General features: G+C 43.0%; 1 protein-coding gene across 1 annotated transcript; it reads right to left on the bottom strand.

Moving 5' to 3' along the window:
* Nucleotides 1–19,484: 19,484 nt before the first annotated feature.
* On the bottom strand, nt 19,485–20,689 carry cbln2b (cerebellin 2b precursor). Its single transcript, XM_076291352.1, has 3 exons — nt 20,402–20,689; nt 19,793–19,912; nt 19,485–19,682 (listed from the first exon to the last, which is right to left on the bottom strand). Exons 1-3 carry the CDS (start codon nt 20,687–20,689, stop codon nt 19,485–19,487), a joined length of 606 nt encoding a protein of 201 aa, XP_076147467.1.
* Nucleotides 20,690–22,893: the final 2,204 nt, after the last annotated feature.

Below are 22,893 nucleotides of genomic sequence, written 5' to 3'. Positions count from 1 at the left end.
TACTTTTCGACCCAGGTGATATTTCCAGCTAACAGGAGCTGACCACATATGGGTCCAAATGCCCCATGTTCCTTCACTTTAGATTTTATAACTGCACATTCGCTTTCAGCATAAAAGGACAAAGTTAGCAGTTCATTCAGAATCTTTATGCTCAAGGCTGAAAGCCTCAAGATAAGTCTCTTGCCAAAAATGTCAAGGAGAAATTCAAGTGTTTCCTTTGCAGACAATCATGTGTGCAGCAGAGCAATCACCTTGTGACTCTTCATTTGTCATCAGAGAGGAAGTGCAAAAGACCCACCCGCCCAGCATGCATCCACAACCAGCACAATAAAATACACACACACACACACACACACACACACACACACACACACACACACACACACACACACACACACACACAGCTATACCTTAGCACACACACACACACACACACACACACACGCACACACAGAATCGAGAAGTGTATGGAACAAACATATTAGCAGAGATATTTTTCAAGATTATACGTGGCTGTCTATGAGGGCCTCAAATTTGTCAGCAAAACTACAGATATGGCTCTATCAATAATCCATGGCATTGTGTATTTCCCAGCTGAAGCTATTATAAAGCCGCGGATGACAGGCGGCGGCCACGGCCCCCGTCTCGCTCCCTGGTGGGAGCAGAATCTCATAAAGGGCTCTCAACAGAGACATCTCATAGAGAGGGTAATAACCGCAGCCAGTTAATACCGAGGAATTATCAGAGAGAGGAGCAGAGCAATGAGCTCAGGCAAAACTGGCCAGGAAATATTATGGTGAGGATAGCACAATTGCTAAAGAGAGAGAGGTGGGAAAGAGAGAGGGAATGAGTTAGAGAGAGAGAATGAGTTAGAGAGAGAGAAAGAAAGAGAAAGACTGGGCCGAGTTTGAGAGAGAAAGAAAGAGAGAGAGAGAGAGAAGGAGAGAAAGTGTGTGGGAGGTAGAGAAAGAGATGGGGTGGAAGGATGAGGAGAGTTGTGAAAGATCCCAGCGACAAACAATGCCAAGTGCTTTGCCTTAGAGATTTTGTCTTGTGGCCCTTTGAAATGTGATGCTTTGTGATTTTCTATACTTCTGTATGAAACATTTTGGTGTAACATAAATGAAAATGAAGGTATGCCTATTTAAAGATGTGATTTTAAACCAATAACTAGCTTGATGATGCACGTACATCCAGCTGAAGTGCTCTAATAGTGGATGCTCAGGTGCATTATATTGAGAGGGAATTACATCTGATGTAAATGAATGAATGTGCTTTTGTCACCACATACGTATCTCTTGTATGTAAACACAAGGTCCTGGCTAACCTTTCGTTATTTCCCAGTTCCATGACATTTGTCAAGTGAGCACATTCATAACGCCAGGTGGCTGTCAATCGGAGGCCATAACCAAAAAACTCGGGAACAATGAACCCTCCCTCCATCCCTCCCGGTAAAGATATTCAGTGTTTGCATTCCAGGGGAACAATAAAGAAGACCATCTGTTCCTGTCATTTGTGTTTTACTGTCTTACCAACCCCCCCACCCACACACACACAGACACACACACACACACACACACACACACACACACACACACACACACACACACACTCACACACACACACACTCACACACACACACACACGCACACACTCCAGCCCTTCCCACCGATGTTGTTCTTTGGAATTCCTCTGTGCAGCCACAGGCTCTGCCGCGTCATGAGATGTGTGACATTGGGGGTGGGGGGGGGGAGAAGAGAGGGAGGGAGAAGAAGCAGAGAGAGGGAGAGAGAGAAAGAAAGCTCAGAGATGTAGACAGAAAGATAGAGAGGGAGGGAGGTTCTGAGAGGCAGGGGGATCATGCTGAGAGAGAGAGAGAAGAGAGAGAAAGAGAGAGAGCGAGAGAGAGCTGATGGATAGAGGCTGAGATGCAGGAGGAGAGAGGAGGAGAAGAGAAGGATGGGGAAGGATGAGAAGAGATGTAAACAGAGGGAAGGAAGGAAAGTCAAGCAAATGAATAAGCTGAGAGAGGAGAGGAGGTTGAGGAAGGTGGTGAGAGAAAGAAAGAGAGAGAGAGAGAGAGAGGAGATGGAGGAAGAGAGAGAGGGAGGCGGTGGGAGTAAGCTGAAAGGGAGAAACGGGGTTAAGAAACAGACGCTGAGGTAGATGGAGGTGGATGAGATACTTAGAGGCAGGCAGCAGGGTGAGAGGAGGAGAGGGAGTCAGGCAGAAGGCAGGGGAGGCGCAGGGAGCTGGCTGGTGGAGGTGCCTCGCCCTCCTCTCTAGTGTGGAGGGGACGGAGGAGAGGAAGAGAGGAGCTTCAGAGAGCTGCATGGGCCCTCTGTGGTACTGTGTGGGAGTGCCAGCAATAAGAGAGGGACACACACACACACACACAAGCACACACACGCACACACACACACACACACACACACACACACACACACAAATGGGAGAGTATATGTGTGCCTGCCATGAAGTGTGCCAGGGGACTGGGTTTGGATGTTGGCTGAGGAAAAGAGGACCTCCCTGGGGTTAAATCGTCCAAGTCTCTTCAACTGGGTAGATCTGGCAAAGGGAAAGTCTTTCACTCTCTCCATCTCTCTCTCTCTCTCCCTCTACATCTATCTCTCTCTCCATCTCTCTCTCCTTCCCTCTTTCTCTCTCTCCTGCTCTCTACATCCATCTCTCTCAGCCCTTTACTCTCTCCATCTCTTTCATTCTATCTCTCTCTCCCTCAGTCTTTCCTTCCCTCTTTCTCTCTCTCCTGCTCTCTCTACATCCATCTCTCTCTCTCACCCCTCTACTCTCTCTCTCTCTTCCTTTCTCTCCCCCTCCCTCTCTTTCCCTTTCTCTCTTGTGCTTTGGCTCACAGACTGTAAACAGCGCTCCATGTCAGGGAGTCTGGGGATGGGTGTGGATTGAAGTCAGTGCAGTGCACCAGGGTTTGCATGTGTGCTGGGGGCTGGGGTGGTGGCTGGGGGTTTGAGCATGCCAGTCCAGTGACCCCATCCTCTGACAAACAGCAGACGGAGTTGCATCAAGTCAAGATGCAGTGGAATTTGTCTGTGTGCCACAATGGCCCATGGAGAACCTCCCAGCTGTTTGATGCACGGCCTTTGTGGATCAGCGTTTGCCTCATGACATGTATAGGCAAGGCCTTCAATGTGTTTCTTACGATAGTGATATGACTGTATACAATTTACAAGGGTAAACCCCTTGAGGTTTTTTGGGTAACATAATGAATTTAGCTAGCATGTACAACAAGACTATAATCTGGTGATAGATCAGTCCTATGTTTTTTAGTAGGTAACCTATCATATAATGTTAAAACAGACAACGTATAGGAGCAGATTTGCATATGCACTTGCAATGAGTGGTATCACAGTCTCGCAAAGAACTTCACTGATTTTTATTTCATTAGGGGTTTTGCAAAATCTCCCATTTTAATGAGGTGAAATCGTTCCAATAATCACATTCTGGAAAGCAAAAATATCCATGAGGGTGGATGAATTGTTTTCTCAATTTCTTCATTTTGTGCACGTCAGCCTCATTGAGCATTTTTTTTTTTGTTTATTTGTTTTAATTTTCCACAACCCTTCCATAACTGTCAGCAAGGTTAAACTCTTGAGAAATTAAACAAATTGTTCCTTTAATGCAGAATAAAGCAAACTGAGAACTTTAGTGCCAAAAACCCTCTTGGGTTCTAATTATGTAAACTATAGACATCAGAAGACACAGTATTCTTTAATGAGCACTTCAGAGAACAAAGGGAATTTAAGTGCATTTTAATAAGGAACAAGACAACAGAATATGGCAAAATGCCATATAATGGTAATACATGTACCAGGAGATACCCACAGCCTGTGGAGCTGTGTGTGTCTATGTGTCCCCTATACTAATGGCATCATACAGATTATACACCACATGGTTTAACGTCAATCAACTCCAACGTCTGCCCTATTTTGATGAGAGCCCAACCCTTATTCAAATAATTATTACTAATAATGTCTGAACTGCCTCTGACAACCAATTTTACTGCCAGGTTTTTTCTTCCTGCATTGATGTGCCATTATGTATGACATACTGGGTGTGTTATGGCAGTGGTGAATACTGTGTGGTTATGACAGTGCATTAATTGCCTGGGGTGATATCCAGGATGGTCGGGGGGGAAAGGGCTGAAGCCGTAGCTGCAGGATTGTTTATGATCGTGGAATATTACCAGATGATTTTTCTAATGTCTCTAGGGCTCCGGCTATAACACATTGATTTTGTTCCACTGAATCTCCTCCCTCTTCTTCTCTTTTGCTCCTTCTGCTTCTGTTCCTACTTTTTCTTTTCCCTTCTCTCTTTCTCCCTCCATCTGCTCTCCTCCACATCTCTCTGTCTCTCTCCCTCTTGCCTCTCTCTCCATCTCTCCCCCTCTTCCTCTTTTTCACTCTCTTTCCTCTCTCTCTCTCTCTCTCTCTCTCTCTCTCTCCCTCCTCCCCTTCCCTCTCTTAGTACTGTTCAGCACTGGATCAGCAGCAGAGGATTTGGTGGCTAACAAGTGTTCTGTACGCTGGAAAGTCTTGTTCCACTTCACTGATGGGTTGGTGGGCCAATTAGCATTGACAAAGACTCCCATGAGTATTCCCTACACTCCGCCTAGGCGCCATATTTTCACTTCATGTGCCAGTAACGCTCTTGGTTTTTGTTTTTTTTTCTCCTCTTTCTTTCTTTCTTTCTTTCTCTCTCTATCTCTCCCTCCCTCTCTCCCTCTCTATCTCTCTCTTTTTATCTCTTTCCGTTTTGTCTGTGCTTTACATATACCCAAGCCAAGAGAGTCGAGCATCTAAATAGATCCCAGTGCTGTGTTTCTAAACGCTGTCATCCATATGAGACCTCGACTTGTGTTTTATGTGAGAGTGAGCATGTGTGGAAGAGAGGGAGAAAAGAGAGAGAGAGAGAGAGAGAAAGAGAAAGTGAGAAAGTGAGAAAGTGAAAGAACAGAGACAGAGAATAGACATTCGTTTTCTCTTTTCTTTTCTCCCCCCACCTTTTTCCCTTTTTCCCTCTGCTGTCTCTCCATTCTCTCTCTCTCTCTTTCTCTATCTCTCCTTTAGTTATTTCATTTGAGGAGCTCCACTCAAGACTAAGAGAGGTTTCATTCATAGGCAAGGACCTGAAAGGCTGCTATTACATGAATCACATTCCCATTCCTACCCATTTCAGCCACAATTTCAATGACAATCAGATTCTTACATGTATGGTGGAAAAACTACATATCAGCCCAGCATCTGCAACCGACCGCAGGTTAATGTGTTTGAAATATCGTTTAGTAGAAAAATAGTAGAAAATTAAAGCATGCTGAATCGATTGTAATGTATTCATTTATGTTCTGTGCACTGATGCTGCATCCTCAGTAAAACTAACATAGTAAACAGTCATATACAGCAAGAATAAATAGTATGTTGTATTCTGATGAACCATTTGAATATGAATGGGGTGTAGTGGAGCAGTGGTTTGAGATTGGCCCAGGTTTCAATCCTGAACCCACTGCTGTGAGCCTGTGTCAATCTGGATGTACTAAGGCATCTACTACATATCTTTCCACTTTAATATGTTAAAACCTGATCAACAGATGAACATAGCCAGGCCTCACTCCTCAAAGTACTGAATGTGAACCGGAACTGGCCGAGCGGTTCCAGATTAGGGGCTGATTCAGTCCCAAGTCAATTCCTATGGCATTGCTTCCCACCAGATCTTGCTTGCGATATTTCCACCCTTCACATCATGATGTACCAATTAATTTCAATTCTCATTTTTTTGTGTTTGTTTTTAAGCTCCTGTAGTGAAAGGCTCGGGCACACTGATTAATCATCTCAGGTTCAGAATGGACAGAAAATGGATGATCGGCTGATAATTATTTTTCAAAGAGGTAGGAGCATTTCATCTTATTTTATTCAAATTCTGTGAGCCCTTTTGATTTCCATATTTTAAAAGGGAGGTAACCCCAAAGGGCTCTGATGAACTGTCATCTCTTCCCCAGAGGCGAAGAGGGCTTTCTGAACTCCTCCTAATGATGTGGCACTACTGTGAGCCCATCAACCCTGCCATGCCCCGTCACTTAGCCCAACAAAGAAGGAGAGAGAGAAAGAGAGAAAGAAAGCTACCTGAGAAAGACAGAAAAAAAAACTTTCTTTGGACGCCGGAGGGCTGGGAAAATGGTAACAGCTCATCTTAAGACCTTGCCAGAGTTTGCCTGGCACGCTTTGGGTTTTAATCACCAGAGGCTCTCCACCACCCAGTCTTAACTAAGCAGTGTTCTGTTAGCGACTGGCCAAGGTCAAACAAGTGGATGTTTGTTCATTTTCCTTGCACAATCATTGAGGGGTTATTACCAAAGGTCGAGGACGCCATCAAGTCACAGGGCAGATGTGCTGGTTGGTGCACAATTACTCCAGATACTGCTCCTTGTTATGTTATGTTTGCATGTGTTTATCTGGCAGATTTTTTCACCTGTGTGTGTGTGTGTGTGTGTGTGTGTGTGTGTGTGTGTGTGTGTGTGTGTGTGTGTGTGTGTGTGTGTGTGTGTGGTCCCTGAGGAGTGAGACCCTGACCTTGGTGTTGGTAAACCCTTGCTCAGTAGTGCTGCTTGCATGCTAATACTATTTAGCCTTCCTTCCTTTCTCTGCTCTACACCCCTCACCTCAGACGCATCTTGCCTGGTCATTTAGCTATTTGACCAATAAAGCGGATATTTTGGGATGGCAAATATGTTGTCAGGGTCCTGCCTGAACTTGCCCTGTTGGCTGCCCAGCTGGCCAGTGTGTGTATTGTATGTGTATCGTTTCATTTCCTTTCTTTGTTTCCCTCCATTTCCCTCCATTTATCCATGTCCTTCCCTAATGTTTGTAAGTTGCTTGATTTGTCCTGTGTTCTTGTCCTTGTTTGAACGAGCCTCCGGCCTCAGAGTCAGAAAGTCTCGCGGTCTCGCGATGTAACAAATTGGTTTGCGGCACTACACACATACACGCCAGGCACCAGCTCAAACAAGGTAGCGATGGAGTTTCGCAGACATTCGTTGTGGCAGAGTCAGCGAAAAGAAGCAGAAAGTGAGTAAACCGCTGTTGGAGGAACAGGGAAAGAGGAAACGGCAGGCTGACCGAGCGAGCAGTGTTGTAAAATATATACTCTGAAGCAGTAGGGGGATCTCTGTAGAGAAAACTGCGAGCAAAAAGCAAGAAAACAGTGAAGAAATTGCCAATACTGCATAAGGTCCCTTAATGTCTAGTATAGAGTATAGAAAACAATGTAATTTTAAAATGGTGCCTGAAGTTTAATCGCTGCATGTTTTGCTAATAATTATATTCTGATGGGGAAGACACACAGGGCAACTTTTTGAGCAATGTTGTCGGGCATGATACTTTTTCTGAAACTTTTTGTTCCGAAACCGAAGGGTTGCCGCCGGTCTGAAACTGAAGGGTTGCCGCCGGTCTGAAACCGAAGGGTTGCCGCCGGTCTGAGACCGAAGGGTTGCCGGTTTGAAACCGAAGGGTTGCAAAGGGTTAAATTACCTGACCACTAGGACACATTTGTGTGTGTGTTTGGGGGGGGTTGAGCACTGCTCTCCCATGCCCATGTATGGCTGAAGTGCCCTTGAGCAAGGCACCTAACCCCTCACTGCTCCCCGGAGCGCCGCTGTAGCAAGGCAGCTCACTGCTCTGGGTTAGTGTGTGCTTCACCTCACTGTGTGCTCATTGTGTGCTTCACCTCACTGTGTGTTCACCGTGTGCTCTGTGTGTTCACTAATTCACGGATGGGAGAAATGCAGAGACCAAATTCCTTGTATACACAAGTATACTTGGCCTATAAACCTGACCTGAACCATGTTCTGACTGGATGATCACGATAAGTGATGATGATTTAAGTTCTTCAGATTTTGTGGTCAAATATCTGTGATATAGCTTAAACACAACATTGGTCAGCAACATTACCGAGTACCATTCCCTTTCATGCTACACCTAATCTGACCTGAACATGCAAGATCTGTGCCAGAAAGGGACTACATCTGCCCCGGGGTGAGCCGGTGTTTGGGTCATTAATTCCCACCCCGGCATACATTTGAATCATTTGTCAGTCATGAAGAGAGACTTCTCAATGGCACTTCACATCATCTCTGCTTTACCCACTCGACAGCCTTGGTTTACGTTTTTTACCAAATAACCCAAGGCTCTTCTCTTTGCAATTTTCATTTTAGATTGATTTTACCACTCCTGGAAGCCAATTTGGACTGTTTGCATGTTCTTCCATTCTACAGATTTGATTCAGTGGGGAGAGTTGTTAGTTGCGGAGAGCGTTCTGCATGGAGAAGGCGGATTAGATTCCATATTAAAAAGAATGGTAATGGCTGTAAAATATCAGGCGCCCGAGGCGATCGGGAGCCTAGACGAGGCCTGTCTTTCCTGTCCCTTGTACATTATTAAATCACTGCAGAAATGGTGAGCTAGGGATACAGTTGAAAATAGAGAGAGAGAGAGAGAGAGATGGCAGGATGGGAACCTTAGATATGTAAACAGATATGTTTACATTCAACAGCAATCATACTGTCATGATTTTAACATGGCCATGCATCTTCACACAGACTGGGATTGATTGAGGAAAATGTCGCCAGGTTCTGAGGTAACGTTAAATCTTCCAGAAGCTTAAGTTAGCTGTTCACAACAGTCCTAATTAAGCCACTTTGGCGTTTAGGATAGGTTATTTAACAGAACACAATTACAGTGAAACATGTCATTTAATGTTAACTGTTAGTAACTGTATATAAATACTGTTTGCCTTAAAGACAGTAGCTCTTGGCTGCCTTCCTGATGCCTGAAGGTAAATGAAACTTCTGTCATCCGTGAGCCCAGCGCTTATAGCAACCATAGCAACGATGCCAGGATTCTATGATAAACACTAAAAGCGAGATTGGAACGTCATTATTACGCCATCCAAAACTTTTTCGCAGGCCGGAACAAATTGTTCATGACAGAGCCAGTCAGTTTCTCAAACACTGAGCTCTCTCAAACACTGTTGTCTGAATGAAGGCATAGATAAAGGGTCTGTTTTTCACAAGAGAGGTAAGTTACGGAGAGGAATATTCAAGAGCTGCGTGTTTGAGTATGTGAACAGTTCCGACACAAAATCCTGTAAATGCCACCTCTGTCAAAAATTAGATAACAATGGTAAGTGAATGCTCGCCACACATAGTATACATTAATCAAAAATAAATACCACCCTATTCCTGGTCGATTTATTGGCAAAAAACTATAATACTCAAAAAATGCTAAAAAGAAAAGTAGTCAGATGGATTTAGAAGGGTTTGCATCTGAACTCTTCTTGTGTCTCTGTGGGAGAGTGTGTTTGGGTGTGGGTGTGTCTGTGTGTGTCTGAATGCATGCGTGGAAGTGTGTGTGTGTGTGTGCGTGTGCGTGTGCGTGTGCGTGTGCGTGCAAGCGTGCATGCGTGCATGCGTATGTGTGTGTTTGAGTGTGGTTTAGCATAGCACAGAGTACCTGTTAACTTCTTCAGCACATGGAGGCCTAGTTCAGTGTGTCCATTCAGTGTGCACTCACATAAGTAGAGAGAGGGGAAAATAGTCTGTTTTTCCAAAGTTCTGTCAAGAGTCAGGGACAGGAAAGTGTGCAGAAAAAATGGAATAGGAAGAAAGTGGGGAGTTAATATGTAGATATCTTGAGAACGAGTGGTGAAAGAGTGGGAGTGAGAGAACAGTGTGACTCCTTTCTCTTTCTGTTTCTTTATCTCTCCCTTTCTTTTATATTCTCTTTCTCAACCTATCTCTCCCTATCACTCTCTTTCTCTATCTCTCTGTCCTTCTTTTTCTATCTATCTATCTTTCATGACTCTCTCTCCCTACCCCCTTTGCTCTCTTTCCCTCACATGCACTCTCTCAGTGGGGTGAAATCCACCAATCCTCACCATCTTTGCATTTAAAACGCACATACAAACACACCACAACACCCAACACTCTCATGTAAAAAAGTGAGCCTGCATCCCAGAACACAAAAGAAATATTCACAATGCTCCCGAAGACAAAGAGAAAAAGACACACACAAACACACACACAAACACACTGCTCGCTTCGCAGTGAGCTGAAGAGTAGTGGGAGAAGCTTCAACATCAAATGCCAGTAGCATAGTTGCTGACAGAAACGATGCAGACTGCCACTCATATCCCTCAGAGAGAGGAGTGAACTTCTGCTCAACATGTCCCCCCTCCCCCCACCCACAAACACACACACACACACACACACACACACACACACACACACACACACAGGGAGTGTGACTTTGCCAGAGTGGCCTCGTCTGTATGCAAGCCTGGAAAGGGGAGGGGCTCGGCTCATCCCTCGAAAATAATTATGACATTTATGGTTGCGGCTCCAAAATTCTCATTTTACTTCTCAAATGCACATGAAGAAACTATTCTAGAGGACTAGCAGTGCCTGATCCCCGTGAATGTTTTAAACCCAACCACTGAAAGCATTTTTTCTCTGCTAGGGAAGGCAGGATAGCTTAAGTGCAGTGCCTTCTCAGATATATTTATTGCCCTATTAATACATATTAATACATATTTCTAGGTAAATTATACATGAGTACAAATCACATTTTGTATGCTTTTGACAATTTGGTAGGACTAGGTGCCTGTTGGAGCTGGGCCCACGTTTCTTCTTGTCTCCGTGTGCAAACTGCCTCTCATGTGCGGCACGATCCCTGGAGATGCCAAGAGTTGTGTTGATGTTGGGAAACTGTGATCTCTCCCCAGTTTCAGCCTCTTTCTAAAGAGCGCTTGTGGATAAGGGTATGTGTTTGTCTTTGCTTGTGAGAGTGTGTGTGTCTGCTTGTGAGAGTGTGTGTGCCTGTGTCTCTCTGTGTGTGTACATTCTTATATCTCTGTGTGTTTGTGTGTGTGTGTGTGTGTGTGTGTGTGTGTGTGTGTGTGTGTGTGTGTGTGTGTGTGTGTGTGTGTGTATCTGTACGCACTAGTATGTATGAGAGTGTCTGCCTGGATGAGTGTGACTTGCATGTGTGTGTGTGTGTGTGTGTGTGTGTGTGTGTGTGTTGATGTTTGAGGACTGTGATCACTCCCCAGTCTCAGCTCGTCTTCTGAGCAGGAGAAATCTGAGACATGAAGCGGCACCGCAGAGCAGAGATGAGAGCACGGGCGAAAACAACGGATTTCTACCAAAACAGATTGTCAAACCAGATGGGAGGCTCGCCCTGAACTAGGCCAACATGGATGGTGGGACTTTGATTAGGCAAACATGGCAGTCTTCTGACTGATGAAGGCAGAATGGCTCTCCCATCCAACACCTCTCTCAGCCTGCGTCAACAAACTCCAGAAGTAAATAAATAAAAAAAAACACCTTTTTCCTGAACCATAGTTTGACTATGTGTTCGGACAGAGAGAATAAGCATCTTTGAAATCCTCCCAATGTACACTACCTGGGGGGTCATGGCTAGCAGTTTGTTCATGGCTATGCTGAGTCATTCAATTAGCCAAGCATACATGCTGCGTTATGCAGCGTTCATATTCCAGAGTCTCTGAATAACAAGCTAGAGAAAACCAGTTAAATACTCAGGTGCAGAAATCTCTCTCTCCAGCACATACACAGCGCAGCATACTGTATAATTGGTCCCATGTTTAGGGGTCCACTGGTGAGTGAGTGGGGTTGTTAGGCTGGAACAGAGAAAGCAATGGCTAGAGGGTGTGGAAGTGTTTGATTAAGTCCCGATGTAAAAAGCTGAAGTGTTTTCCACCATAAGCTGCAGAGAGGCTTCAACGAGAACCCTGACCAGGGCAGGTCCGACACCACTGGACCAAAGGATGTGGGGCCTCCTGCGTACAAACCAGCCTGAATTTCAATGCTGTTCACGGAATCAGTGCACGAATCTGTGGTTGCCCGCCGTCCAACACACACAGACACACTCACACACTCACTCTCTCTCTTTCTCTCTCTCTCTCTCTCTCTCTCTCTCATACACACACACTAGTATACACACCTCATGCCCATAGGGGGCCGCACAGGATGAAGGGTTGTCTTGATTCCCTAAACTGGGGCTCGACTCCCTCCAACCCCCAGCCCCAACCCTGGCACTTCAAAAGGCTCGGGACTCTCCAGCCCTGTGCAGTGCAGTGCAGTACAGAGCAGCGCTGCCTCCGCTCCACGCCAGAGTCCTGCAGGGGCCGTGCTAATGGTGCCGGCACTCGTTGGCGTTTCATTAGAGCTCGCAGGAACTCCCAAGACTGGGCCGCCGTTTTGCACAGCCCTGCTGTTATTACAGCGCCTCTGGCAGCACCTGCCTCTGCGTTATTAGCATGCAACCTTTGATTTTTTTTTTCTTCGTTTTATTTTATCTAATTTTATATTATATGGTAGGAAAGGAGTCATGCAATTAGGTGAGTGGGGGTTGTTATATTCTTGGTTTAATAAAGCATTTTTTTTTTTTAAATATCCACAATATCTGAAAATATCCACAATATCCACTGTGTCGTAGCTTAGTGGTGGTTTGAGCTAAAGGAACAGCTGAGTGTAATTCAAACAGAGGAGGTAAAAAAATATATTTTTTGTTCTCTTTCCCACCCCCCCCCCCCCCCCCCCCTCTCTCTGTCTCACTCTCTATTGGTCTCTGCGGTTTGGATTGATTGTGGCTGCAGTTGAGCTGGGCGTAGATGAGTGCCTGGGTTTTAAACACGCCTGCAGCACTCCTCAAGGTTCATTTCAATGCTGGAGGCAGAAACCACTCCAGTAACCATGGGTCTAACTTGATCTTTTTGCCAAAGGTTTTATCCATATGGTGGTGATATAATGTGTCTGCCAGGAGCACCTACTTTAGAGCTCTTCCTGATCAGAGTGATCGTAGGAACCCAAATAGCAAAAAACTTTTACTTTGGCATAGATATTTTTGCAGATTGTGCAATCCATAAACGTGTGCCAGCAAGACGATGTTATTTTTGTTTGAAACTACCAATTGAATGCAGATTTTTGCATTACCATATATAGAATAAATATGAAATTTGGTCTATTAAGATACTGGTGTGATTGTGTTGTATGTTATTCATGCTTATAAAGCATTCAATAAGTTACAAACCATGGCTTGTTGTGTCAGACCAAGACTTAAAATGACTGGTTTGTTTGTATCAATTTCCACAATTATGTGTAAACCTCACCTGTTTGAGACATGGCAAATAATCTCCAGTGTAAGTGAATTACTCATGGGCTTATGCACGGAGCCCTCGATGCCCATTGTTTGTGCCGGTCTGTGTTTAGTGGCTGACGGCTTGCAAAACAAAGACATGTCAAGCGAAGAAAACGCCTCAGGCTCATTACGGTGCTGTAGCCAGTGGGGTGTGACACTGTAATTGTCAGGCCTCAGATCTTAACAAATAAAGTGCCACTTAATGGCAGAGGAGGAACAGCGGATGTCACAATAATACACCGGACTGGAGCTGTATGGTCTGGTGCCCAAACTCTGGGCGCAGCGTGACCATTCAGTGCAATGGTGCTTCTGCACTATATGTCAAGTTGAGGAGACAAATGTATATGAATTAATGGGGCAAAATAGATACATTTAGATTCAGTGAGCACAATCTATTCACACCATATCTGCCCCCCTTACTACCCACCCCCCACCCCACCCCACCCCTCCTCCAGCCCTAGAACAAGCAGACCCAAATACAACCTGCGAGCAGACAGTGAGTGTGTGTGTGTGTGTGTGTGTGTGTGTGTGTGTGTGTGTGTGTGTGGTATTTACATAACAGAGGCCTCCCAGGAAGGCTGGAATGCCTTGCTGTGCATGTTTGCAGCATAAGTAGGAGTTTTTCTCCCCCTTTTTATTTTATTATTCTGTCTATGGGGAATCGGCTGTCTCAGCAGAATGGTATTGTCTCATGACAAGTTGCCATGCAGAGAAGTAAACACACCTCCCTTCCCCTCCACACCTCCTCTCCTCTCCTCCCTTCTTATCTTCTCCTCTTTTCCCACAGTCAAGTGACATGGGCCCATCTCATAGAAACACCCCTTGATTGATGTTCTTAGAGTGCCGGTGTTTGCACACTTTTAAATGTGTTGTGCATTGTAATATCCCCCCTCCCTGCTGGTCTATTCCCCCTCCTTGCTGGTCTAATATGTTTCTCTCTTTCCCTCTCTCTCTCTCCCTCACTCTCTCTTTCTCTCATCATTCTTATCAGACCCATCACTCCTACTCTCCCGCTCTTGTTTTCACTCTAGTATCAAGTCTGATGTGTTTAAGATAAAATGGCTGCCTACCTATCATGCTAACATACGGCTTTCAGTAGTTATCTATTTCATTGGAAAGAGAGATCTGCTGGGTGCACATGTTGAATTGCCAAGGAGGTTTGGTGTTTGCCGTTAATATTCTCCTCGCAAAGTCCCTTGCAGTAAAGAGGGTACATTTTGCACAGAAACCTTTGGAAAAGGCGGTCGAAACTGATATGAAAGATGGCTGTGCAATTAAGTATTTTAATGATATTCAGGCAGATAGATGTCAAAGAAGCCCTTCAAATCACACCAACGATGAGCATTAAAGAGGGCAGTGTGTTGGTTAGGTGATTAGAGGCTATCAGGTCAGGCAATCAGAATTCCAATGATATATTTCAAATGCAAACACAGTTATTGATAGATTTTTTTGGTAATGTATAAGGGGATATGCCTCACCACCATGATCATGTCTAAATTATACTTTATACTATACAGGTATTCGTTTAAAGATAGTCCATTTATTTATAGATGTAACTTGTTCTGTTGTTCTGACAGACATTCTAAAAGACATTCTAAAATTGTTTTCTAAATTGTTTGCCACTGCTATTTTATGTAAAGCTATTTGAGATTTTTGTATGTATGTATGTGTGTGTGTGTGTGTGTGTGTGTGTGTGTGTGTGTGTGTGTGTGTGTGTGTGTGTGTGTGTGTGTGTGGCACATCCTGAAGTCACGGTGAGTTTGTGTTCTATTCTCTGGTGGGGAAAAACAAAGGCTCAGGAGGAAGTGAAAGTAATTCCCTCAACGCGCCAGCCTGATCAGCCTCTGAAATGATGGGCCCTGATCTGGTAATGGCTTCATGCTTGGTGATTTCCTGTCTTAGGGTCCTCACTAGGCACCTGTATTACAGGATGAGACTTTTCAAATGGTTTAAAACACAAACAAGGCACAAACTGCTCAATAGGTTTCAGCTATCCAACAGGAACAATTATACTGAGTACTAGGGCTACCATAGTATCTATCTAGCCATAGAATTCCAGTTTGGTTTTTAATTCTTTGGTTCTATACCTCCTGATTCCATTCTCCTACATTCTGTGTGAACAGCATGTCAGAACAGCCCAAGTAGCTGCTGATCCTGAAAGAAAAAAAAGTCCTGATACAATAAAAATCATTTTATAAACACGGCATTCAGAACTTTTTTTTTATCCTAGTCAGGAAAACAATCACAGAGTATCCAACACATAACAAAACCAAAGCAAGAAGCAAAGAGCCTCTAATTTGAGGAGCTGAAAGCAGCACTGCTTCTTGTATGACAACACTGAGGCGTAATGCTGCCAGTGGAGTCTAATCTAATCGAATGAATCTCGTCAAAGAGAAAAGACGGAATAAAAAGACTTGCTGTGTGTAGGGGAGTTTGTTCAAGCCTGGCTGAGCAGAAATTACAGCTGTGCGTCTCTGTAGGGGGAAGCCCTGCAGTGCCAGTGCTCAAGACATGTGATCGCACAGATTAATGAATAACTGCTACCGACACCACTTATGAATCCTAACACCCAAAGATAATGTCATTCGCATTGCTTTAATGTGCAATTTCGACACTAATGCATGAAGTATTGCGCTGCGTCTTGCTGGGAGACCACTCTGTGGTGTGGGTGAAACAGAAGCATTCAAATTAGCCCACAATGAGTCTGGCTGGAGGAGACTGAATCAAGACATCCCCAAATTTAGAAGAAAAGATGCTCATCTAATCCAAAACTATTAAGAGGATGTGCTATTTTTTGCAGACATAAATAATGTCTGCAAAGCACATTGTGTTGACATCTGTGCGCCAATAAAAGAGTTTTTATATGCAAGGATTTACAACATTTTTGTTTTGTTTTGTGGTGGTGGTTTTCATGTTTCTTTTATGTCTGAGCAACTTTGATTTATGGCAGTCAAGGGAAATACGACTATCAGTATGGCTGAGACTGCTTGCTTATTGTGAAGAGTTGCATTACGAGAGGTTCATTGTCAGAGCACTATTTTGGGTTTGCCAAAGGCAATTAAATCTGTGGACTCTGTAACATCCGGGATGTAAGAATGCTGAAGTTTATTATTTCCATTCATAAACCCAGTTATGATGGTCTCCTGAAAAATAGTGTGTAATGCAAAATAATCTAAAACAATGTGACTCAAATAAAACACTCAATATAATATATGGACAGACCTTTTGAAATGTCTGTACATGCTTTGATTTGTGAATAAATAAATTGCAAATGTACTTTTGGATAAAGAACTGATCAATGACTCAGTCTGAAGGCTTATTATAGTCTTGAATTACATTCAATCCCATGGATACTGTAGCCAGTCTTATGGCTTTGCTATTATCCCCAACAGAGTGTTTGCCTGTTGCTTAAAGTATTGAATTCCTTACTCCTCCTTTTTGTCTTATTTGCTTTTACATTAGTCTAAAACACAAACATTTACAAGCTTTTAGATGAAGCCCCTTCCAGGAAAGGTAGGTATGTACTAGTATGCATGTTCCAGGAGGAACTGATCCCATTGGCCTGGTTGTCATTGGCACCTTGGTATAGCAGTTGAGTTGCAAAAGCACTTCTGACATTCCAACATTTTTTTAATTAAAATAATTGTACACTACCTTTGGAAAGTTTGGAATTTTCTGAATTTCCTTGTTTTTTTTAAAGAGGACACACTTATTGTTTCAATTAAAGTAAGTTCAATGACTATATCACCTACTACTGTAATTCTATAATTTCACGTTTTCAAGAAATTGTAGGTATATACACACACTTGTGTGGCATAGTGTGCACTTGCGATCGATTCAATTTCAGGTGTTTTAGGTCCATAATTATGTCAATCCTCTCTCAGGCTCTTGGCAAATGCAGGTTACCTTCTCCGAGGAATCTGACTAGAAACCCTCAAAAAGTGTCCTCATCCATCTTGTAAATGGCCTGATGAGGTCTGAGAGGAGTATTTAACCTTATTTTACAGCCCCCCATACTTGACAACTTAAGGCACTCACGGCACCTGACATGCTATCCAGAAAACATAAACAAACATACAGTACCTATACAGTTAAACACTTACACGTCTGTCTCACACACAATTCAAGAATTCAGACATCAGTGACATAAAGTCTACTGATGCCCCCTTACTACCGCTGTACTTCACTTATGAAACACACTACGCTCTGTTATGTTTGAGGCCAGTCTTTATTATTGAGCGTAGTATTAGTTGTTATCCTCAGCTTTAGAAAAGGTTGTGTTCTCTGCACATATTTAGACAAAACTACACTTTGCACAAGAGTGCACAGATTCTAATGCACTCATTAGACATGGCGCATGAGTACCGTGGGGGTCTACTCTGTCCACTGATTTATTCTGAGTTAGTCAGCTGAGACGTCTGGGTTTGGGTGCTTTAAATTATCTGCAGGTGTTTAACTCACTCTGTTGAAAATGAAGATGTACTTGACAACACTTACCAGAGTCATCTCCCATATGATATAGCATGATATATTTATACACACACCTGACTTGATTTGTGATCTGTGGCCCTATCAATGGTTAATATTTAGAAAATCAAATAGTTTGGTGTGGAGAGTTTGTCTAAATGTGTGTCTTGTTTCCTAAAATTTAAGTTATTAGTAACTTATGTGACTTAACTCCAACTGCACACGTATTGCATGCACATACATAATGCACAAATTATTGGCTGCTTTGCTTGTCCTTCTCTGTCTCCAGAAAGACATATATACAATTATACTTTTTTCAGCCATGGAAATTTCCAATTTAGCTGTCCAGATAAATAAAGGCTGAACAAATAGAACAACTGAAAAAAAGATTTTAAAAACAACATGGAAATATAGTCTACCTAGTGTGTGTGTGTGTGTGTGTGTGTGTGTGTGTGCGTGTGTGTGTGTGTGTGTGTGTGTGTGTGTGTGTGTGTGTGTGTGTGTGTGTGTTCTTGTGTAAAAATGTGTCCATGCATGTGGGTGTATTAATATGCTTGAGTTTTTTTGAAAATACTACTATGTTAAACATAAGGAAATACTGTAATATTTATTTGTCTTTCAAAACAGGGTGAAATCATTCTATATGACAAAGGAAGTACATTTGTTGGAATTTCAAATGTTGAGATGAAGTCAGTCCAGTCATGGAGGCCTTTGATTCAGTACCATGGACAAGGCCCGTCAACGGGCCTTATACGAGACCATACTGAAACGGATAGGACATCCTCTACCAAAATGTCAGCCAAAATACTCCGATTCAGGATGAATTGAATTGGTTTTTTTTAACTTAGTATCATTACATAAATGCAAATTGATTTTGATATCCATGGCTAATACGTAAACTAGTGCTGACAGTTGTTATGGTTGTTTGGTAAATATGTTCCCATTAAAACGTTTAAATGACACTGTAGCTCGTGAAAAAATAAATAGATAGAAGTACAATACAATATTTTTTATTAGGCGGGACATATAGGGATTTTTTCTTTTGTTATTTCACAATATACAGTTGTGAGCAACGTCACTGAACACTAAATCAGTCAAAGCTACGCAGATCCGGAATGTAGAACACACCATAATGTGAATATGTATTTTATAAATTAGGTAAATGTTTAGTAAAAGTTTTTTTCTTTTTATTAAAATGTCTCCATTGGCTGTTATATGACTTTTGTTGTAATATAGTAGGCGGCCTACATTTCGCATATTTTCAATATGTTCAGCATCCAAACGAAACACCATGGACAGCACAAAAAACATGATCTCCCATTCGTGCAAAAATGCTTTGGGCGAAAAAGCACTTCTTGACACATGTACGTCCGTCACTCCATATATCTCATTTGACTGAGGCCAGATTTCTTAAGGCTATACAAACACAAAATAAAGCATTAATAAATACATGTGGTTCGGGACTTATTCTTCTTATATATCTTCTCTTTTAGACCACTCTTATAAGTCTTTTGGCAAAAGGTGGTTTCCCCCCAACAATAAAATCCAGTAGCCCGTCTTGGGTAGAAGCACACAGACCGATCGATTCCTTTATCCACGGGATTGCATTGGCCAATGGGTTGGAAATATGAACTCCATAGATTCGTCCGTTGAAGAATATTTTAAACGTGTAAGCTATTTGTCCACTTCGGTGACATGTTCGAACAACTGACCTTTGCGTGGTTCCCCATCCATCCACAGAGGAGTCACTCGCGGTGCGCCTTGGCAAGGTTATTATAGAGGAAATACCAAAAACCCAGAAAACGTGGAGTACTTCCATCCGCCCATGAGATTCCCTCTCTCCAGTTTGAGATAGAGACGATCCTCTCGCTCCACCATCAGTAGAACTCCGTTACTCGCCGCTTCTCGCGTAACGTCCTGGTCCCCAGCAAACGCGGAGATGACTGGATATTCATTTTGCATCAGGTTGACCTAAGTAATAAAAGACATTGTGCATTTTCACTAAAGCAGTCATTGATTGTCTATCCACTAACAGGCAGCGCTTACGGGAAAACGCCCGTGCGCATTTAGTCAATGCTCACCTGTATGGTTTGTCTGTTGTACACCTTAACCACATGGAAGCTGAAACTGTAAATTCCTCTTCTTGGCGCCGTAAATACGCTGGCTTTAAGGTCGAAATGATTACCGATGTTCACTAAAGCCTGAAACAACAACAACAAAGCATACGCAATAAATGACACCTGTGAACGAAAACGGACCCATTAAAACAGTCCCGTTGGAAAAGAAAATTGTGAGGATCGTCCCAACGAATTCAAACTCTGGTCCCTGTGTTAGGATTGAACGGCAAAGGAAACATAAACCAGCTTTATTTACTAAACCCATGGACTTCCTCACTCCGATCTATAAAATCATCTGTTTTTCCCCTGTATTTTCAACAGTGATTGCAAAAACACTATGCGGCTCGTTCAAATCGGGCTACTACAGACGTATACTGACCAGACGCGTCTCTTTTCATTCATAGCGCTTCGTCTGGGGTATATAATACACATATCGTTTGCCAATGTATATTATTATTAATTTGAAATATCTCCGCAACGTTTTCGAACAATAGTACCTATTAAAAAAAATATATATATATATATGGCTAGCATTATATACTTATATCTACTACTATCTAGTAGGTTTCTCACCTGGTCGAAGTAGATCGTCATTGAAGTGTTGCTCATTTCTGATGGTTCATGGTTTGTTGCTCTGACAGCGGAGAAAGCTACTTTAGCGCTCCCAGACCGGACAGATATTCCCAGCGAAGAGGTGACACCTCCGTCGGAGGAAGGGTTCGAATCACACACCACCAGACACTTTCCCTCCAAAACGATGGGCTCCGTTTCATTCTGGCCGTGGCATAGCCCAATGCCACATCCCAAGAGGAGAGTAAGTGCCAGCATGGCACGGGGTCCGGGGCAGCGTGCTGGCACCATGATCGGAGCAGGAATCCTGTGCACACTGATCTTAACGATCAGCTCCTTGGAGGTTTGTTATGGCTCTATCACCTGGTCCAACCTAACCCCTCTCTCCCCGTCTCTATCCCTCACACACACACATACACTGACACACGCTCTCACACTCCCTTACTCTCTCTCTCTTCCTCTCTAGCTCTCTCCCTCCTATGCGCCTTAGCAGATGTCAGGAAGATCTTCAAACTGCTGGTGTGATGGTTCCTGATAATTAGAGAGAAAGAAACAAAATGTTTTGGAAAGCAGTAGGAAATGATGAACAGATTTAAAATACATTTAAATCAATTGTGATCATTAGCAAAATTCTCAATCAAAACACATGGCTATGAAAACGCACTGAACAGCTTGGCTATCATTTTACGCACACGCATGATATGACAAATAGACAATTTGTAATTGTGATGGTCTTTGTTCACCCATGCCTCTCTTAAAATGTTCTTATTCAACTTTGAATGTCAGACTCGCGCTTAAGAACGAATTTATCACTAGAACAACGTGCCTCAAATATACTTTTTCATGTTAATGTGCATTTCCCCGCAATATGTTATATGTCCCATATTTTACCTGTTCAATCCATAGCGCTCTTCTGGGACCGTCCTCTCTGCATGCACGGCAGTCCTGAGAGTAAGTGAGCGAAGGTTGCGGTCTGACGAGAGAAAAAGAATCGCCCCTCCGTGCCCTCTGGAGAATGACTCCCGCCCATCCTTTATATTCAAGTACAGTGTAATTTTACACGCTGGTAGGAGAAGCACTCCACACTCCACGCCGCTGACTGGCCACCCGTCTAGATTAATGACACTGTTTGCATAACCAGTTGAATCAAAGTTGATTTGTAAGCGAAATCCCCCGGGACAGCATGTTCACCTGTTAGAGGGCGAGAATGTTTTTCCTGTTGATATGGTGCAGTGTTATGTGGAGATTAATCAGAATAGATGGGAGTGGAACATCTGATAGGGTTTTCTCCTTGTTCGGGTAATTGAGGGTGCATGCTACTAATTTGAATGTTGCAGTGACAGTAACTGGAGGACACACGAGATACTTTTGCTCCATCCAGTGGATGAAACATGTTATAGTTTTAGGTCCATATTTGTTGAGATTCAATATCCTCTCGTTTCTCAAAGTTTGATATTATTTCAGGGATTAGTTAATATAGTGTATCTCTTGTCCATAGCAAATAATAATAATAATAATAATAATAATAATAATAATAATAATAATAAAATGGTTGATGAGAGGGAAAAAATAGTTTTTTTTTTAACACATAAGCTACACATTACACGAGAAACAAAGTCGTATACATGTACAATTTGTCAATGTAGAACAGGTAGTAATAATTCTCTTCGCCCTTGCCCTCTTTGTAAGATCAAGGTACGGCAGAGTCATTCTGTTGTGTAAGTGTGGGCATCTGGCAGGCTAGACACACTGTAACAGAAGTCCTTATTTTCTTATGATCTGCCTCAAGTTTCAAGTCTGACCCGCAGAGCCAAAGCACAGCACGCTGAGAGCAACCTCATTGCTCCACGGGTCTTAAAGGAGTGCGTTTTAAAACCGTGAGGTTTTGAAACAGTCAAGCTGCAGAGAAGGCTTCTAATGAACTGTCAGACTCCATTCTCCAAAAAAGCTAATTGGGAATATTATACAGCCTGATCACACCGATGTGCTCAAATGACTTTGTTCTCCCCAAAGCCCAGGAAGATAGTGGGCTTCAGTTAGTTTCAGAAATGATACATTACCACTAATGAGAGGAAATCTCTAGTGTTTGTGTGGAAATGTGTAGGTGAAATTAGGTGATAAAATCTATATCAGTGCAATGATACCATACTTAATTCAAAATACATTTGGGATTTTTCTGGCCATCCATAAAATGGGATGAAACAGCATCTTTTAAATCATTTAAGTTGACTTTACACATATTTCACAACTGAAATAATTCAATTGCAGCATGTGTACATAAGGCTTTAAAAAGTAAGACTCGTAAATGGATGTGATATTCAGACACAGCTGAAGTGATTACACAAAAAGCAGCTGAAATGTAACAGGTCTGGTTCTGACATGGGGCAAACGTATCAGAGCCAGCTAGGCTATGGATCTTAATTATCACAGTGCCTTCCTTTTATGCTCTTTATGACTGATAAGTCTCATTTTTGCCTCTTCTCCCAGAAGAAAAC

Source organism: Alosa pseudoharengus, unplaced genomic scaffold (genome assembly GCF_046254945.1).
Source record: "Alosa pseudoharengus isolate Yale_2024_CS ecotype anadromous, Long Island Sound unplaced genomic scaffold, YU_APseudo_1.1 YU_APseudo_1.1_scf_18, whole genome shotgun sequence".
Classification (NCBI taxonomy): Eukaryota; Metazoa; Chordata; class Actinopteri; order Clupeiformes; family Clupeidae; genus Alosa; species Alosa pseudoharengus.
The sequence above is the reverse complement of the archived record's forward strand: the minus strand, read 5'-3'. Positions and strand labels throughout refer to the sequence as shown.